We start from the raw sequence: 18,247 nt of genomic DNA on the forward strand, positions 1-18,247 counted from the left end.
ACTCTCTGGAGTCCTGGTTCTTCCCCAGGCTTCTAACCCAGGAAGCATAGTGCATGGCCTCTGGGATTCTCAGAGTTCTGTTCTCACCTCTCCTCCATTGGTCCTTCATGTTTCTTATCGAGACATGAAATAGTGACACAGGGTGGGAGGGGGTATGCTATAGTCTCCTGGCATTTTTCTTAAATACTTGTACCTAATCTGAAATCCTCACCGTTTCTACAAAGGTTTTTGCTTCTGTAATCAAATAAGAATACTGCCCCTCTTTTGGAGGGGCTTTTTCCCATGCCTTCCCTAAAGCAATGAACATAAAACATCTTAGCAACTTGAATGTGTTGGAGTGAGAGGAGAGGGTGGAACAAATTGGTTAAATTTCTAAAATATTAAAACACCACAAATATCAAAGATAAAAAGAATGAGAGAAGCCAGAGTGGATAGTCTTGGTCAACTGTAAGAAAATGATCGTGGGGAGGGCTAGTAGAGTTCAAGAAAGAGAGGCACTGATGGGGGTGGGAAGGGAAGTTGAGAAGTTGGTGGTTAATAAGACTATTGGCTACAGTCTACTTGAAGCCCCATTTAGAAGCAGAAGCAGCACATGTGGAGGAAAACCAAAATTATTGCTATGTCAGGCATGGAGAGGAGACTGACAAGTTCATGGCCCTAGAAAGGATAGTGGAGAAATAAATGATAATAACAACTAACCCAGGGGGGTAAATAGAAGTCTTATGTTTTTGAGTGAGGAACACATCGCTGATTTTGGAAGTAAAGCAGAATTTCATAATGTGGAATTAAGATGCAGGTTAGCAGAGTATTATAAAGATAAAGAAGTTAGAAACCATGGCATTGGAGAGATCATAATTCCATATTACTTTTTCATATTCTTATTGTCATCTCTTATCTAATGAGTTTTAACCTCCCATAATGAGAATCTAAGAAATGTTCATACTTGATGGTCTGGAAATTAAACCATGGCCTGTAGGTACCAACTCTTTTTATTATTATACTAGAGGCCCTGTGCACAAAAATTTGTGCACTGGCGGCGGGGGGTGGGGGGGGGTCCCCTTTGCCCGGCCTGCGCCCGTTCACAGTCCAGGACCCCTTGGGGGATGTCCACATGTCTACTTAGGCCCACTCCCCAGGGATCAGGCCTAAGCTTGCAGTCAGACATCCTTCTGGCAGCCAGGGAGCCCTCGGGGGATGTCTGACTAAAGGCTTAGGCCCCCAAGGGATCAGGTCTAAACCGTTAGTTGGACATTCTTAGTGCTGCCACAGAGGTGGGAGAGGCTCCTGCCACCACCACTGCGCTGGCCAGCCATGAGCCAGCTTCTGGCTGAGTGGCACTCCCCATATGGAAGTGCACTGACCACCAGGGGGTAGCTCCTGCATTGAGCGTCTGCCCCCTGGTGGACAGTGCACATCATAGCAACTGGTCATTCTGCCGTTCAGTGAATGTGCATATTAGCCTTTTATTATTATTATATAGGATATCCCTATTTCCTCCCTTTTGCCCCCTCTACCCAGCTCTTTCCCCCCACTTCTCTCTGGCCATCACCATACTGTTGTCTGTGTCCATGGGTTGTGCATATATTTTCTTTGGCTAATCCCTTCTTTAAATTCACGTCTTTAAATTTTTATTTTCAGATAAGTGCTTATAACGGCACTATTATATATTTTCTATTATATCATTTATAATTAAGATATTTTTTAATTGAACCCTTGTAAATTTTAACACAATTTAATAAGTTATGCTAGAAGCAATTAGGAGATTTTTCATGTAATGCAGATACATTTCAATTAATATTTTATTAATTTTTAATTTTTTAATATTTTAATTTGAAATAATCTCATACATGTAAAAAGAACTATAAAATACTACAGCATATTATATGTACCCTTCGCCCAATTTCTTAGGTGTTAATAATTTAAACATAACCATTATACAACTAACAAAATTTGGAATATATTTTTCTTATAATCTCTTTAATGTTACTTAATCCATTTACTTTGTTTTTGTTAATCTTCACCCAAGGTTATTTTTCCATTGAATTTTAGAGAGAGTGAAGGGAAAGGGAGAGATACATTGATTGGTTGCCTCCTGCACATGCTTTGACAGGGACTGGGGATCAAGCCAGCAACTGAGGTACATGCCCTTGACTGGAATTGAACCTGGGACCCTTCAGTCCACGGGCTAATGCTCTATCCACTGAGCAAAACAGGCTGCAGCTTAATTCATTTACTTTTAATCTGTATGTGTCTTTATATTTAACGTGGGTTTTGTTTTTGATTCACCCTCATAATCTGTCTTTTAATTGGTGCATTTATGCCACTAACTTTCAGAGTGTTTACTGATAGAGTTACTGCCATATCAGGCGACTTCTGGGTCTTCTGGGGCCGGCGTGCCTTGCCACCCGGGACCAGACCAGGTCCCTGGCAGCAAGGCAGGCCGGCTTCTGGGTCTTCTGGAGCGGCAAGGCAGGCCGGCTTCTGGGTCTTCTGGGGCTGGCCTGCCCTGGATGGCAGTGCGCTGGTGGCTCGCACTGTCCCACCCTGCCTGCAGTATACAAATTAGCCACCATCTTTGTTGGTGGTTAATTTGCATATCACACTGATTAGCCAATGGGAGGCATAGCAAAGGTATGGTCAATTACCATGTTTGTCTATTATTAGATAGGATGTTGAAAGAAAAAAGTCAAAAGCTGTATAGAAGAAAGAATATGACTTCGTAGTCATAAGACATAATTTCAAATGCAGACTTGAATTCTTCTATGTGATCTTGGATAAACAAAAAATTTATTTGGATGACCCTTGGTTGAGAGGCTTAAGTAATATTAGGATCAGATGCCTGACATGGAATCTTGAACATAGTAAGAGACCTATAAATATAATTCATTTTTCTGACATCTTTATTTGTTCAACAGATATTTTAAAGCAGCTACGTTTATGCCCTAGATAATGTATTAGTCAGTATGGGCCACATTGCCTTGCTGTAATGAAGACACCCCCCCCAAAAAAAAAAATCTTAGTTGCTTAAACACAACAAAAGTTTACTTCTCTCACTAACTCAAAGCCTGCTGCATGTTTATGTAGTTTTATGAGGCATCTCTCCTCTATGTATCAATCCAGACCATCTCATTCTCTGAAGCTAACCATCTTAGGTTAAAACAAGACTTCTGTAAGGATCCCTGCAGCAGAGAAAGCTATGCAGAACTGCTCTTAGATGTTTCCAACTAGAAGTGATACACATCAATGGGCTTGCGACCCATTGGTCAGACCTGGTCCTGTAGCCTCCTCTCCTTCAAGGGGATAAATGTGCAATCTGTGTGCTGAAAATGAGAAAAGAACCAGGTATTGATGAACACAAACAGTGTCAGCCACTACTTGGCAAGCCACTGGGTGCTTAGTAATGAACAAAACAGACATCATTTATCTTTCTCTCATGGAGCTCTCAATGCAGTGACATGCTGCTAGCAAGGCTACAGCATCTGTATGGAGCCAGGTTTCTACCCAGGCAAGGCAAGGAACTCGATCAAAGAGATTGAATTCAATAAGTGTAAAGTCATGTGGGGAAATAGGAATGGGGAACCGTTGAGTGTAAGTGACGAGTATGGCGAACTTAGCAATCCTCAATAAATATTTACTCAATGAATGTTAAGTGTGGACTAGGAAGAAATTTAGCTCTAAAAAACTAAATGGGAAAGCAACAGAGAGAGAACAGATATAGGAGAAAAAACACATGGGAACAGTTTATGCTTTTCAAATGTTCTGAATAATATTTGGGAATAAAAGCTGTTCCTGCTATATCTGCTGCTTCCAGTAGCCTGAAATATTTCCATGCTGGTCTCTGCTGCCATAGTCGGGCTGAGGAAGAATGAGTCCCAGCCAGACTGTTTCATTCTTACGACTCAAGAATGTAGGGATTGTGGGGAAGCTTGGACCCTGACTCACCTCCTAGAATATTTTATGATGAATCAGGTTTGCTCAATGGGCAGCTGTCATGTAGAGGGGTCACAGGAAATGAGGAATTATGCTACTGTAAACACTGAAAATGTTAACAGAGCTAAGCACAAATCCTGTGAATACCATTTTATGGCAGAATGTTAGAGGTGGTTCCTAAAAATATTAAAATGATTTATATTTTTTAAAGTTTGTTAAAAATAATAGAAAGCATGTGAAAAAAAGAAACATGTATAATGCAGTGCTTAGAGATAAACCTTGTTAATATTTTAGTACAGTTCATTCCAAACTTTTTTCTAGGCACATACATTCATTGTATAAAACAGAACATATAACAAATACTATGTCACTGCCCTTTTACTTAACAGCCTTATCATCTCATTGGGTTGTTTAGAGATGGCCACCATGATAAACAATGCTGTTATGAAAGTACTCTGGCTGAATTTCTGTGTACCTCTTTAATTATTTCATAGGGTAATTTTTCTAAATTGGAATTACTGGGGCAAAAATTATATATATTTTAAGACTTAATTATGTACATTACCGAATTACCCTCTAAAATATCATTTCAATTTACATTCCTACCAGCAATGTATGAGAGCAGGAGTGTTTAGGGAGCATGTACGTCTCCAGGGAATTGAATATATTGTGAATGTGTGTTTAATCTTGACAGCTATTGACAGACAGGGCCACTCATCTTATGTTTAATGCTATGTGCTAAAATCATGAGAGTTTCACATTAGACTTCTTAGAAAGGACATCAAGCAGACACATATTCTGCTGAATGGGTTCATTAGTGTCACGGTGCTGGCATAAGATCCATGGACGGCCCATTGGGTATCTGGAATGAGTGCCTTTTGGGACAAAAAAATTCTGAGCTCTGCCACTGCTACGTCCATGCCTGGGTGTATGGCTGTGGCTAAATATCTGTGTGCATCTTTAATAATTGTCTAAATATTAGGCAATTTCCCACTTTCTAAAGAGAAAAATCCAGAAAAAAATGTCAGCTAAATTGACTATGGGACATAGAAGAAATAGTCGTGTGTCTACCTGTGTTAAGTAATCTACTAATTTATACATAAATAATACTTCAAAGCACAAAACATGTAGCATATTTTTAGAAGTATTGCTCTTTTCCCACCCTTATAGTTCATCAAGCCGTTTTAGTCCAATACCACCTCCAAAGGCTTCTTGACCTCAGAAAAGTGCCACCTTTTCAGACAGCGGGCATGTCCCCATCCCCTGCCATCTGGAATTCAGTCTGAGTGGTGTGAGGTACAAGACTTGTGAAACTGTATGATGCCAGCACCAGAAATCTCCCGAACTATAAACACCCGCTTGCTACTCATGGTCTTCTTAACCACTATGATTAAACAATTTGAATGTTGATGTTATCGGTATCACCTCTCCTCCCCCTTTCGCCAGCCTCCACCAATTACATGTTTTTGACAGCATCCAACTCTTCAAATTGTTAGGTGATGTCCCCACAAATAATCCCTAGCCCAGTGCAGTATCAAATTCCTTTGCTTCCTTTTTCACCATGGATTCACTGCTCATCCAGAATGCTCATCAGTGGACACTGTTTCCGGTTAATGCAGCTTCCCTAAACAGAACTGGGTTCAAAATAATTGAGAGAGTGCCTGGTATTATGAGAAACTTTATAAGAACTTTAGTATAACATGCTTCTTTTTCTCAGGGATAATTTTGGGTAAGAAAAAAATCTCACCTTACATTGGTCCTTACAGTGTAATCAAAAAAGGAGGAGATTCATACAAATCTCTTTTGTGTTCTTATGCAAAGTGACTATTGAATATGAAAGCTTTTGTTCACCAATAAAAATTACCTTAAAAGTACAGTAGGATTGTCATGCACTTATCTCTTATAAAAACACTGAAAATAGAGATTTATAAAGCCTGCCTCTTTGAAAGCACATTGGAATCTTTTAAGAACTATAGCTTCTACCCAACTAAACCTCCTCTCAACCCCAAACCACAGCTACATTTACTTTAATACAAAACAAACAAACAAAACACCAGCAGGAAATATTTAGAATAAATACTCTCTTGGGGATCCATAGCCAAAATTTTTGGAACTCAAAATAAAAAATTTAGAGAAGCTAAGTGGCTAAATGTCCCTATTGTGTTACTCCCTCTTTAAGATATATTATGTTGTATTGTTTCCATTCTTTTCATCTAAGTATTTCCAAAAGAATCAAACGAAAAGAACGCATTACAGATTACGTGGCAGCTATTTGATTGGTATGGGTGGAGGTCGCAAGTGGGGTACTCTTTGCTCTCCAACTGTTTGGGGTCTTTGTTGCCTGCAGCAGTAGCGTGTGTATCTGAGAACTATCCCAAAACTTCCCCATGGTACATGTATGTAACCCGCATTATCTTAAAAAGACAAGAGCACTTTGCCACTGCATGCTTTATTATATGCAGTAAGTCAAACTGAGCAATATAGAGCTTAAAATAACTTGTTACTGAATTCTGATCCTGTAAGAATTTACAATTGCATGAGATTAGAAATGCCATTTTTAAATGTTATTCAGAAGATGCATTTGTTTTAATTCTTGATACTGAAAATATTGACTGAATTGTGAATTAACATATTTAGGTTTGCAGATGTCATTTTTCATGAGATTTCTTAAATGATGTAATTTTCATATTTTATATCTCAGTTTGATCAATTTACAGATTTATTTTTACATAATTAGTTGGTAAATGAGAAATTCAATTGCTGATATATAACTATTTCTCTGTGATATAGAAAATAAATTAAAATTCTGAATTATAAATAAAAAAACAAATATTTTGAAGACATCTGGTCCACATCTGTGTGAAATAAGATAATTTAAAACAGTGTAATTAAATGCAAGAAATATTAGAATATTCACACCTTAGAATGTAAAAAATAACTCACTTCATTTTAATATGATTTCTTAAATTGTTGGGTTTTTTTTTATTTTAGTGTCCTTTAGTCTCTCATTCTGTCATTGCAACGAAGACTGACAAGCTAAACAAACAAAAATAAGCCATGTTTTGTAAAGCCTGTATGAAATGAAAGAATTATATGTCAATTCACCTCCACTCCTAAGTTAGTATCAGTGGACTTAGACTCAGGCCAACCCCTTTTGATGTATTTCTAATTCTCCATTCAGTTATTTGAAATAGAGATTGGTGAGAGAGTCTGTAGTCTCACTTCCTAAATCATGTATTCCTTGTGGACACCAAGGGCTCAGCGACTGCGAGGGGAAGGTATTCACACTCATGGAAATGGCGAGCATCTTTGGTACATCCTCATGATCAGCAGAGCCATCCTTTGAAGACTTTTCTTCTTAAAACCTGTGTTAAGTGGGAAATTAATCATTTTAGGGGAGAGGAAACTACACTAGCCTTTCTATAATCTAACAAAAAAATGTGAAAAACATGATAGACTTTTCCTTTAATAAAAGGCTGCAGACCCTTAAAATTCAATAGGACTGGGTGTTGATACATGGCAAATAATATTTATGAAAAAATTCAGTGTTGATGCGACAATATAAGGTGATGGGGGAAATCTCTGCTTGGGCACCAGAGACTCTCCTAACAATGGACCATGAAAGGAACTGATACTGTGAGAAGTGAAAATGCTTTTCCTAACGCAGACCCTACGGTATCTCAAGTTATATTTTGTGTTTATTTCCAGGGAGCATGATAAAGATCCCGAGAGCTTTTTTAAGGTATTAATGCACCTTAAGGACTTAGGACTCAATTTCCACGTATCCGTCCTTGGAGAAACCTTCACAGATGTTCCAGGTATCTATTTTGAATTTTCTCGTGTGTATTTTTATAGATGGCATAAGCACTACAGATTACATATTAACTTCCATGTTTCCCTTTGTTAGAATAATCAAGATGAGCACTGTTAACCAAAAGATTATACAATGGCATTAAAGTGGGATTCAATTAAAAAAAATACTTAAGTAAGCATTCTTTGACTTAAGTCGAGAACGTGAAGTCATCTCTTTTATCAGATATAGTTTATACAATGCAGCTAGATGTAAGTACAATATATTGCTTTAGGCATCTTCACACTTAAGGAAAGTGGAAATTTGTAATTGGATATACAACCTCTCACCTCTGGGATCATTGGCTTGAATCCTACTCACGTGGTGATGGCTGAAATGTATTACCATCTGTTACGTGGCCTATATAAAGCATTTTGGCGTCAAACGTGTAATGTAGAGTAGGCCACAGCCCATATTATTGTTGTCATTGGTCCATACATATTTATTGAACTTGAGAAAATTAGCAAAAATCCTAAGCACTTAAGTATTTGTGTTTTTTAAGCTTTGGATGTTCAGCATTTTTTAACTCCAAATAGACAGATAACTAAAGTTCAGAAATGACCTTTACCGTGGAGCATTATAACTCTTAAAGACCACTTAAGGTTTACCCTCACTTAGTAGTACTTCCCATTCTGATTCAATGCTAAGAACTACACCCAGCCTGTACCTCCCTAGCCTCATCTGATATGGCTCATCTTATGCCCTCTGGGCTTGTGGAGACCAATCTTTCTTCTGTTCCTCTAAGGCCCCTGGCTTCCTTAAACCTTTGGTCATTTGCCTGTTTGTTTCTATTTTATCCTTTTGCTCTTAGCTCAGGGGTATTTTCTTTTAATATGAAGCTTTATCATAGTCTCATGGAACCTATACTTCTACTTCATGGCGCTTACCTCAGTTTCTAATCTTACAATTATGTGTAAATGTTTATCTCACCCCTCCCCACCCCCCGCCCCACCCTCCCACACACACTATGTAGGTGCTTCAAGGTCCAGGATTATGTCTGTCTTGTTCTTTGCTATACCCCAAACCAAGTGCAGTGTCTGGCACAGCTCTGGAACTCAATGAATATTTGTTGGGTAAATGCATAAAAATAATGTAAACTTCCTGCCCTCAAGCAATTATTTTTGTTCAGGAAGGAACACTTGTGCATAGCACAAGAAACAGAGAGTTAAATGCAAAATTATATAATTACTAGAGGTCTGATGCACAAAATTCATGCAAGAGAAGGCCTTCCTTCCCCCAGCTGCCAGCACTGGCTTCCCCCTGGCACTGGGTCCCGGGCTTCTCTTGCAGCCCCAGCTTTGTCCAGAAGGTCATCTGGAAGGACATCTGGTCTAATTAGCATATTATGCTTTTATTATTATAGATATGTTAGTACTGACATATGTGGTTTAGAATGAGTTGTTAATTGAATAGCCAAGAGATTAGGATATTTCAAAAGTGGAAACAACCTAGGCAAAGTATATAGAAGCAAGCATTTTAGATACCGTGTTAGAGAATAATTTTAGTGATTAGTGCTATGAGGTCACTAATCTAAGTAGAATAGGAGATTCAGCACACAAACCTAAATAAGTAAGTATTATGCTAAGCGAAATAAGCCAGTCAGAGAAAGACAAGTATCACATCATCACACTCATATGGAATCTAATGAACAAAATAAACTGATGGACAAAATAGATCCAGAGACACAGAAGCATAGAACAGACTGCAGAATCTCAGAGGGAAGGTGGGGGTAGCTGAGTAGGAAGAGATCAACCAAGGAACTTGTATTCATAATCCGTGGACACAGACAATAGGGTGATGAAGGCCTGGGGTAGGAGGCAGGCTGAAAGAGATCAATGGGGGAGCGGGGGAGATAGGGGGCATATAATACTTTAAACAGTAAAGATTTATATAAGACTTAAGAAAATTTATATATAAGTAATGTGTACCTTACATAGGTAGGGTAGGGTCTATGTAGGGAGGATCTTAATAACCCAAGTAGATTAGGTAAAGATAAAAAAATAAGGAGCCTAGATCTTGAACAGGGAAGAAGTATGATGGAACTTGTGTTTTAGGAAAGTCTGTCTTGCAGTGCCATTCAGGCAGAACCGCAGTAAGACTCACCAGTAGTCATCCACGTGTGACTCTGTGAGGTAGTGGCTGATAGATTAGTGAGCCCACTGTGTGAGAGAGGTGCTCAAGGAAAACACAGAAAATAATTTGGTTGAGGCGTGGCTGTAAAGAAAGAAGGAAGAAACAAGCAGCCCATTTGCAGCACGGCTGAGTTCAGTTTTACTTGTGTCAGTTGATGAGTTAGGTGGCTGGAGGATGTCCCTTTGCTGAAGTCTCCTGGGCCAGTTCTATGGAGAGTTTGTAGGCTCCTACCACAAACAAGAGTAGGATTTTACTCAAAGGGCTGTGTTCTTGGCCTCACTGTCTCCCCTCGTACATTAGCATTGAGTTATTTAGAGCAGCACGAAGGACTGAAAGTGAGGTGGGGAGCAGTGAAGGGCCCAAGTACTGAGTGCTTAGTAGTTACAGGTCGATCTTATTCCTCACCTCAGCTTCATTCCAACATGTTTTCACTGAGCACGTGGAAGGGGGATCCATGGTGAGCAGGACAGAGTCTCCACCCTCAGAGACCTCTGCCTTGGGAAGACACGCATGTAACTAACAGGTTCCGAGGATGCTGTGAACTAATTAAAGAAGGCTGGGGCAGCCCCCAGACAGGGGCATCATACCACCTATGTGCTTGCTTCTGTTCTTCCTAGCCTCACGGGGCTCTTTCGGCCTCAGCCTCTGGTCCATCTCTGGCATTTCAAATATAAATGGACTCTTTTTGTGGCTACAGCACTTCACCTTGCCCCACAGGAGGAGCCTGACTTGTGCGGATGAATGAGCCTGATGGCTTTCCAGGTCGTGCTCCTAGAAGGCCACCTCGCCTGGCTTCACTCCAGACGTGTCCTAACAGGCCACCCTGTGTAACGTCAGCCATTCTTGTCACCATTCTGGTTTATTTAACAAGCCCTGTATTCCAGGCAATGTTCTAAGCCTCGTCCTAAGCATCATTCTCCATTTTTTTTCCTCAGGTGGGGAAACTGAGGCTTAAAGAAATTAAGTAGGATCACACAACTAGGTAGTACTTTAACCACTACTTTCTGCTACCCTTCCATGTTCTTGTTTTCTGACCCTAAATTTTCTGCAAGTGTCAACATTCCTTTTCCCCAAGTAACCATCCAGCACCCCACAGAAAGGGCTGCCTGGAAGGCATGCACTTCCTTGCCTGGTGCCTCATCAGCTTGTCTAAAAGGCATATTATACAACCAGTTTCCATACTGTTTAACATCAGCCAGAAGAATGACTTTCAATGGTGTCAACAATCCTACCTATGTAATTGGTAAGGAAGTGGTTTTCTTATAAAAAGTTGCAATCATGATTATTCTATTAATTGCTACTATTTATTGACAGTTGTTTCTTACTTGGCCTTTACCAGTTTAGTTTTGTGTAATGCTCATGACAGCCCCATTGGAGGAGGTGTTATTGCCCCTCTGTTAGGTAGAGAAACGGAGACTCCGAAAGTGGTCACATTAATTGCATAGCGTGTGAGTCAAACTTTTCTCTTTCACACACAAGCACACATGTATTGAAAAACCAAGAATATATATGACTGCAAGAGCATTAATTACTTTTTTCTTGAGATATGATTTACGTATAACATCATATATGTTTAAGATGTACAAAGTGTTTAATTTGATATATCGCAATATGAATGATTACCACCATAGCTTTAGCTCAGACCTCTATCACGTCATTTCTGTTTTGTGGTGAAAACATTAAAGTTCTAGTCTTTTAGAAATTTTTCAATATTTAATACAGTATTGTTGACCATAATAACCATTAGATCTCCAGAATGTAGTCTTCTAGTTGCAAGTTCGTACATTAATGACTCTTTATCCAACTTCCTTCCTCTTCGCTCTCCTCAGAGCTCTTAGGGCGAGCTAGCACATGTCTGAGTGGTGCCATCAGTGCCAGTGAGTTGTTCTGCCCTTTGTGATGAAACAAACAATTTCCATTACTTTTTTTTGGAAAATGGTAAAATTATAATAGAGCAACTTTATAGAATCTCCATACAGTTGATTATTTTCAAGTATGCCTTAAGTATTTTTAAATTATGTCGTAAGGTCTTTATAATCCTTTCTCTGAAAAATGAGATCGATTCAGAATATTGATTTGAGTTTATAGCTCTTTGGTGTCATTCTTTCTTTTGACAAAAGAGGAGAGAGATCTAGGACAGTGACAGCTCCAGGTTCTCACAGCTGGGCCATGTGTGGGACTGGCAGCAGGGGATGGTAAGGTTAGGAGAGAACCTGGAGTTGGTTTCCTCATCCCAACTCATTCCTGTATGTGTTCAATAAATGCTGTTTTAAATATCGACTTTGTGCCAAGCACTGAACTAGACATTTAGGATGAAATGGTGAAGAAAGTTGTCCTGTTGTAGCCCCACTCCATGCTTCATTCAACACTTACTAGAATGTTCTTTTAAAACATTAGAACTGACATTTCTTGAACACTTAACATATGGAAAGTACTGTTTTGAGCCCTTTATGCATTGTGTTATTTACTCTTTACAACAGTTCTGTGAAGTAGGCACTATTGCTATCACCATTTTACAGCTGAGGAAAAGAAGGTGCAGGGGGTTAAGTCACTTGTCTAAAGTTGCCCATGCACCCAGTTACGGAGGCACAATTCAAACCTCGTCGGTCTGCCTCCAGTTCCATTGCTCAGCCTATCCTCTGAGTGGAAGTCCACAAAATCATCCATGTTTTACAAGTAAGAAAGGAAGTGATAAACATGGGAAATTCCTGGCCTGGCATGTGAAATCATTTCCAATCAAAAGTTAAAACAAAAACAAAAACAAAAAACTTCAATTCATTTCCTAAACATCTTCCTTTTTAGATGTTCAAGTGAGCGCTCTCTCTCTCTCTCTCTCTCTCTCTCTCGCTCTCTCTCTCTCTCTTTTCTGCCTGGAATCATCAAAAGAAAGGTGTTAATAATAGTATGAAGTGGAAAGTTATCCCAAATAATACTTGGCATATATTTATTGTTCAATAAATATTTTTAAAATGAATGAAAAAAGAAGATTTGGTGTAATAGAATAATATAATTTGCATACCATATCAGGTATGAAGAAACCCTTACATTGAAACAATTTTCAAATACTAGACGGTTAATGAATGAAAATAGTGAACCCTAAGACTCAATGAAGTTCTAATTGGTCTTATATTACATTTCCTGCTTTAATACAGGTGACTTTGATTTAACATAAATCTATTTTTCAATCTTTTTATTAGCTGTCAGGTCTTACATCTGTCAGAATAAGTTGAATTATGCTAAGCTAACAGATAACGTTAAATTCTCAGTGACTTAAAACACGCAAGATTTATTTCCTATTCATGCTATATGTTTATCGCAGGTGGGCAGTAGTATTCTCCTGTTACAGTCACTCAGGGACCCAGGCCTTCAGAGAGGCCCCTCCTCAGACATTGCCAGCTACCCTGCCAGGTGGAAGAGAAAGCTCAGAGGTTCTCCTGTGATGGATTCAGTGCTCTGGCCTCAAAGTAACATAGGGCTCCACTCAGCTCATTGGTCAGAACTTGTTGCAAGGCACTGCCCAACCATAAGGGGGGCCAGAAAATTCAGTCCTGCTTTGAGCCCCAAATTGGGAGAGTAGAACTGTTTGATCAGTTGCACTATTGACCACAATAGCTCTTTAATATGCAACATGATCTGTGGCTCATTAGAGAGAAAAACAAGCTCATTGGAGAAGTCTACCTTAGTCTGCAGGAGTCTATCCTGGTTGAGTAAAGAACTCTTAATACATAATAATGCATGGTCCGCAGTCTTCTTGCTGGGGACAACCCCACTGGTGTCTGAAGATACTTCTAGCAACCCAGTCCCATTAGGCAGAGCAGATGTGAAGTCCAGCGGGTCTCTGTGGGAATGGAGTCAATTATCACTTACTGGTGGTGTGGCATTTTGGACAGTTTGTGGTGTCAATCAGGAGTGGTTTTGTCCTCCACCCCAGGGGACATTTGACAATATCCAGAGATGTTTTTGTTGTTACCACTGCTGGGGAGAGGATATTACTGGCATCTAGTGGGTAGAGACCAGGAATGTTGCTACACATCCTACAACGCACAATAAGGGCCCCCCACAACAAAGAATGATCAGACCTAACATGTCAGTGGTGCCAAGGCTGAGAAACTTTGATTTACAGGAATTGAAGTCAGAAGACCAGGTTTGGAAGTGGGTCCTGTATCCCTCAAGGTCAACCTCAGTCAATCCATCTGTGCAATGCAGAGGAGGAGGTGGAAAGGGAGAGAATAATAAAACCACCTGCCCTGTCCACCTCAGTGAGTTAGTGAGGGTTTCTGCACAATTAGATAATTTGGGGGAAAGTGCTTTATAAAGTACTAGCTTGCAGATTTTACTGTGAGACTCATGTTCTTCCCTCACAGTTTGCATATGGACTGAGTCTTTAACGCATCTTGGATCCGAAGAAGACTTAAGGACACTACACCTTGAAAGTTCATTCTCGCCATTACTTTAAATCCAGAAAATGGAAAGGTCATTCTGCTCCAAGGAGCAGCCCTCAGACTCCACGCTCCAAATGAGCCAAAGCCAAGAAGCTCCTCAATGCAAATATTTTCCTTTGGGCCAGTTCTCATGACAAGGTCACATTGTTAGCCCTTGAGATGGTTAAAAAAAAAAAAGCAAATGCTTAAGATATCAAATCAATGGAATGTGTTTGTATACTTAATAATTTCCCACAAATGATCATTCTAAACAAAATATTTTTTTCTGTGAAGAGCCAAAACCTTACATCAGGGTTCTTCTTTCCTCCTGGGGACACGACGGGAGTAGCTTCAGCCTCAGGCACAAAGGCTGGGGCGGAAAGTAAAAGCCTGGACTCAGTTCTGGCAGACAGAAGTCCTTCTGGTTCACCTTTAATGTGAGGTTAAGAACAGTATGTGGAAGGCTTCTGGTTAGTATCTGGCATGACAGTGGTTATTACTGTGAACTTGGCATAGTCCTGATCCTTAGCTCTGGAGTCAAATGGTGGGTAATTATATAACGTTTTCCTCCCTCCCATCTCCCTTTTCACTCAGCTCCCAGCTACAGTCTCAGTTTCAGCAGAGCAACCGCACTGAGGGGGACGTAATAGGAAGGTCCTAGGAACCCAAATAACTTAAAAAGATACAAAATTTTGCTACAAGGGGAGCCCAGCAGAAGGAAAGCTATTAATATGTTAGTCAATGTTGAATTGTAAGATGAAATAAATGTGCCGGTAAAATTGAATAAACTTAATCACTTTTTAAACCATACCATTCCCCAAACCAATTTGTTTTTCTTTAATTTTCTTTCTTTCCTGCCCCCCTGCTATCTACTCAGCCCCCTAACAGAAGTATTTAGAATTCCTATTGTGGTCCTGTCTGGGAAGTAAAAAAAAAAAAAAAAGTTTTTATAATTACATTTCATTATATCATAACCTTATTGATGTGGTAACATTTTCAAATAATTTTGAATACTTTATTTCATAACCCTTGCAGCAATCTTGTGACTAGATAATATTAATACCCATAATTTACAGCTAAATAAATGATTTATATTGGCTCCATTTAAATAGCCTGGATCTGAGACATATGCTCAGTAGGCAAAGCCACCTTCACATTTTTCTTAGAAATAGGCATGTGGTCACTTTCCCAAGAATATGATGGGGGAAGTCAGTTTCCCAGGAATCTGATTAAAAACTGAAGTCTTCTTTCTCCCAGTCTTTTGCTGGAGAAAATAAAAATATAATGGGAAAGTAAGGAAGATTCAAATAAATGTAGATATATATGTTCCTGACAGGGAAAAATAAACACTGTAATGGAAATGACGATATCGCAAGGTAATTTATGAGTTTAACAAGAGTCCAGTTAAGATACCAGAATGTTAACTTTATATATTTGCACACAGTAGTTCCAAATAAATAAACAAATGGGCAGAGGATCAAAGAAATCAGTTTACAAAGGAATAATGAAGAAAAACCCTCCCTACCAGATTCAGAACGTGTGTGAAGTGGTAACTTTAAAAGGGTACTTTACATATTCAAAAACATGAAAGCAGAAAAATGAGCGAAAATAGGGAATCCAGAAATAAACCCAACTTGTATAGAAATTTAATATCCAACAAACTTTAACAAAATTTAACACACTTATTTCAGATCTAAAATGTAGTATTTTTTTTTAGTGAAAACAAGAACTTGAGTAAAATGAATAACTTCTTAAGTTAAATACCTTGCCCCAAATCACACATGCATAGAGATGATTCTACCTGAAGAAATAAATACCATATCAAATTCTAGGGGGAAAAATCTTCAATATGTCTAGTAATTAAATAAGTGTACATACAGAGAATTTATGGAGGAGCAGTTGCATTGTCCAAAGCAATAAGAGGAAAAGCATAGCCAAACTAAGACAGGCCAACCTATGGGGAAACGTGTGTGTGGTGGTAGCAATGGAAATCATTACTCCTGAGCCGTATGGGTTACTATACCTTCTCTTTGACTCAGTAATTTTACATCAGAGAATGGACCCCATGGCAATAATCCCCGTGGCTTGTGGTTTCAAGGTCCCAGTCATTGCCCTTATCTCCTGGGGCCTTGAATCCTACAACGGCTAGAGGTTGGGCTCCAGGCCTTTGGACACTGACATTCAATTCCCCCACTGCTGTCAGCAGTCTTCTCTCTAAAGCCAGACCACCCAAGAAGAGAATCCAGCAGTATGGCTGCTAATAGGAATGTGTCTCAGGGATTTCTGCAGGATGAACTTAAATTTCCTTTGTAGCAAATGAGGTTCTCCGAACCCCACCCCAACCTCATCCCTCATGAATCCCAGTTTTCTCTGTCATTTACTGAATATGTCTGTGAATTTACCTGTCTTCTATTCTTTGTGGTTTAAATTCTTCTGTCCCTCTTCACATAGCCACAGGCGTACCCTTTCTCCTCTGGCAAAATCCCAACTCCAGCTGTGCTTGTCCGGTCCCTGCCTCTCCCTTTCCTTCCTCGTTGCTCCCAGCACCCAGATTCCTCCCTCTGTTGAAAAGCATATATCACTCTGCACTGTGGCCAGCTGTCACTTGGCTGCCATAAGGGACTCTGGTGTAACTGAACGGTGTAACTGACTCTGAGCTTGTGGGTGAAGAGAACAGCTTCTGAAACAGGCACAACACAGAGCAGGAGTCAGCCAGACTCCCAGTGAGCAGGACAAGCTGCCCTGGTCCAGATACCCCTGACAAGGGCGATGTGCCCACTCAATTCTGAGAAGCTCTCTTTCCCTTTCTCAGGAAAGATTTATAACTCCCTTTACCCCCAAGTGCTCAGGAGACTCACCCGACACCGTCACTGGCAAGTACCGACTCCCACGGCTCAGTGTGTCCTGGGAGAATTGCTCTTCTTCCCACGATCACTCCCAGGCGGGCCATCCCCTGGCAGGACTACACTGTAGGCCTGCTTGAGGTTCCTCCTGCAGCTTCTGTAAGTGTGACATTTATCTTTTATACTGAAACCGAAAAATTCAGAGCAACTCTCAAGGCAAGCTCATTTCTCCATCCTACCGGGAGAAGACCATGAAGATAATATGTTCTGGAATACAACTCCCCAAACATCTCTCAAGAAATTGTTCTCAGAAGTTATAACGATGAGAACATTACGGAGGAAAAATGCTCTTTCATTTTCATAAACTGTCCTGGAAGTTTATGGGAAATGTGCACTTGGGAATGACACAGGGAAACAGATAAATTAATTAAATAATGAATGAGGAAAAGGTCAAGACATTGATAAACCAATAGGAAATTAGAAACAGACCCTAATTTTAAAAGCCCGTAAATGTATCTCTGACCACAGGTTGATAGATAGGAGGCCTTAGAATGTGGCTGCTCTACATTGCTTTGGTATTTTATCTTTTTAATTCCATTAGTTGTGTGTGGACAGGATTTGGTGTGTGGTGTGGCCAAAGTGATATTTGCCCCGATCAGGGGCCATGGGGAAAGGCCTGTCTGTTGTACAGATTCCCGTTTCCTGCAATGCCTATCAGAATAGCAGTCTGACAGAAAGCAGACAACAGGGGTGAAGATCTGACTCCAACTGGCAAACTTTTCCAGCCAGTCTCCCTCCCTTCCCCCCTCAGTTACACTTGGGACGTGGAAACCCGCCCGTGATGCATGGCGATGGCATGAACACCATCGGGGTTTGTAAGGCTTGGGGTCTGGATCCACCTCCACCCTGGTGAGCCAGGTCGCCTCTTTCAGCCTCAGCGCACTCATTCCTAAGATAAAGTCATCCAACAGAGGCTAGAACTAGACAGGGCCTGGGCAGGTTAGGGTTCTTTTAAAATGCGGTGCACACTCCCATCCCCAAAAGGGATTTCACAGTGACACTTTCTGAAA

General features: G+C 40.1%; 1 protein-coding gene across 2 annotated transcripts in view; it reads left to right on the forward strand.

Moving 5' to 3' along the window:
- Positions 1–18,247, forward strand: part of GTDC1 (glycosyltransferase like domain containing 1) — a 361,495-nt gene that overhangs the window by 328,367 nt on the left and 14,881 nt on the right. For both annotated transcript variants that reach the window (XM_081095911.1, XM_081095910.1), the window contains one exon: positions 7,639–7,748. In XM_081095911.1, coding sequence (XP_080952037.1) covers positions 7,639–7,748 — 110 coding nt within the window. The remainder of the gene's footprint in view (positions 1–7,638; positions 7,749–18,247) is intronic.

This window comes from Myotis nattereri, assembly GCF_964212035.1.
Source record: "Myotis nattereri genome assembly, chromosome: 7".
NCBI lineage: Eukaryota > Metazoa > Chordata > Mammalia > Chiroptera > Vespertilionidae > Myotis > Myotis nattereri.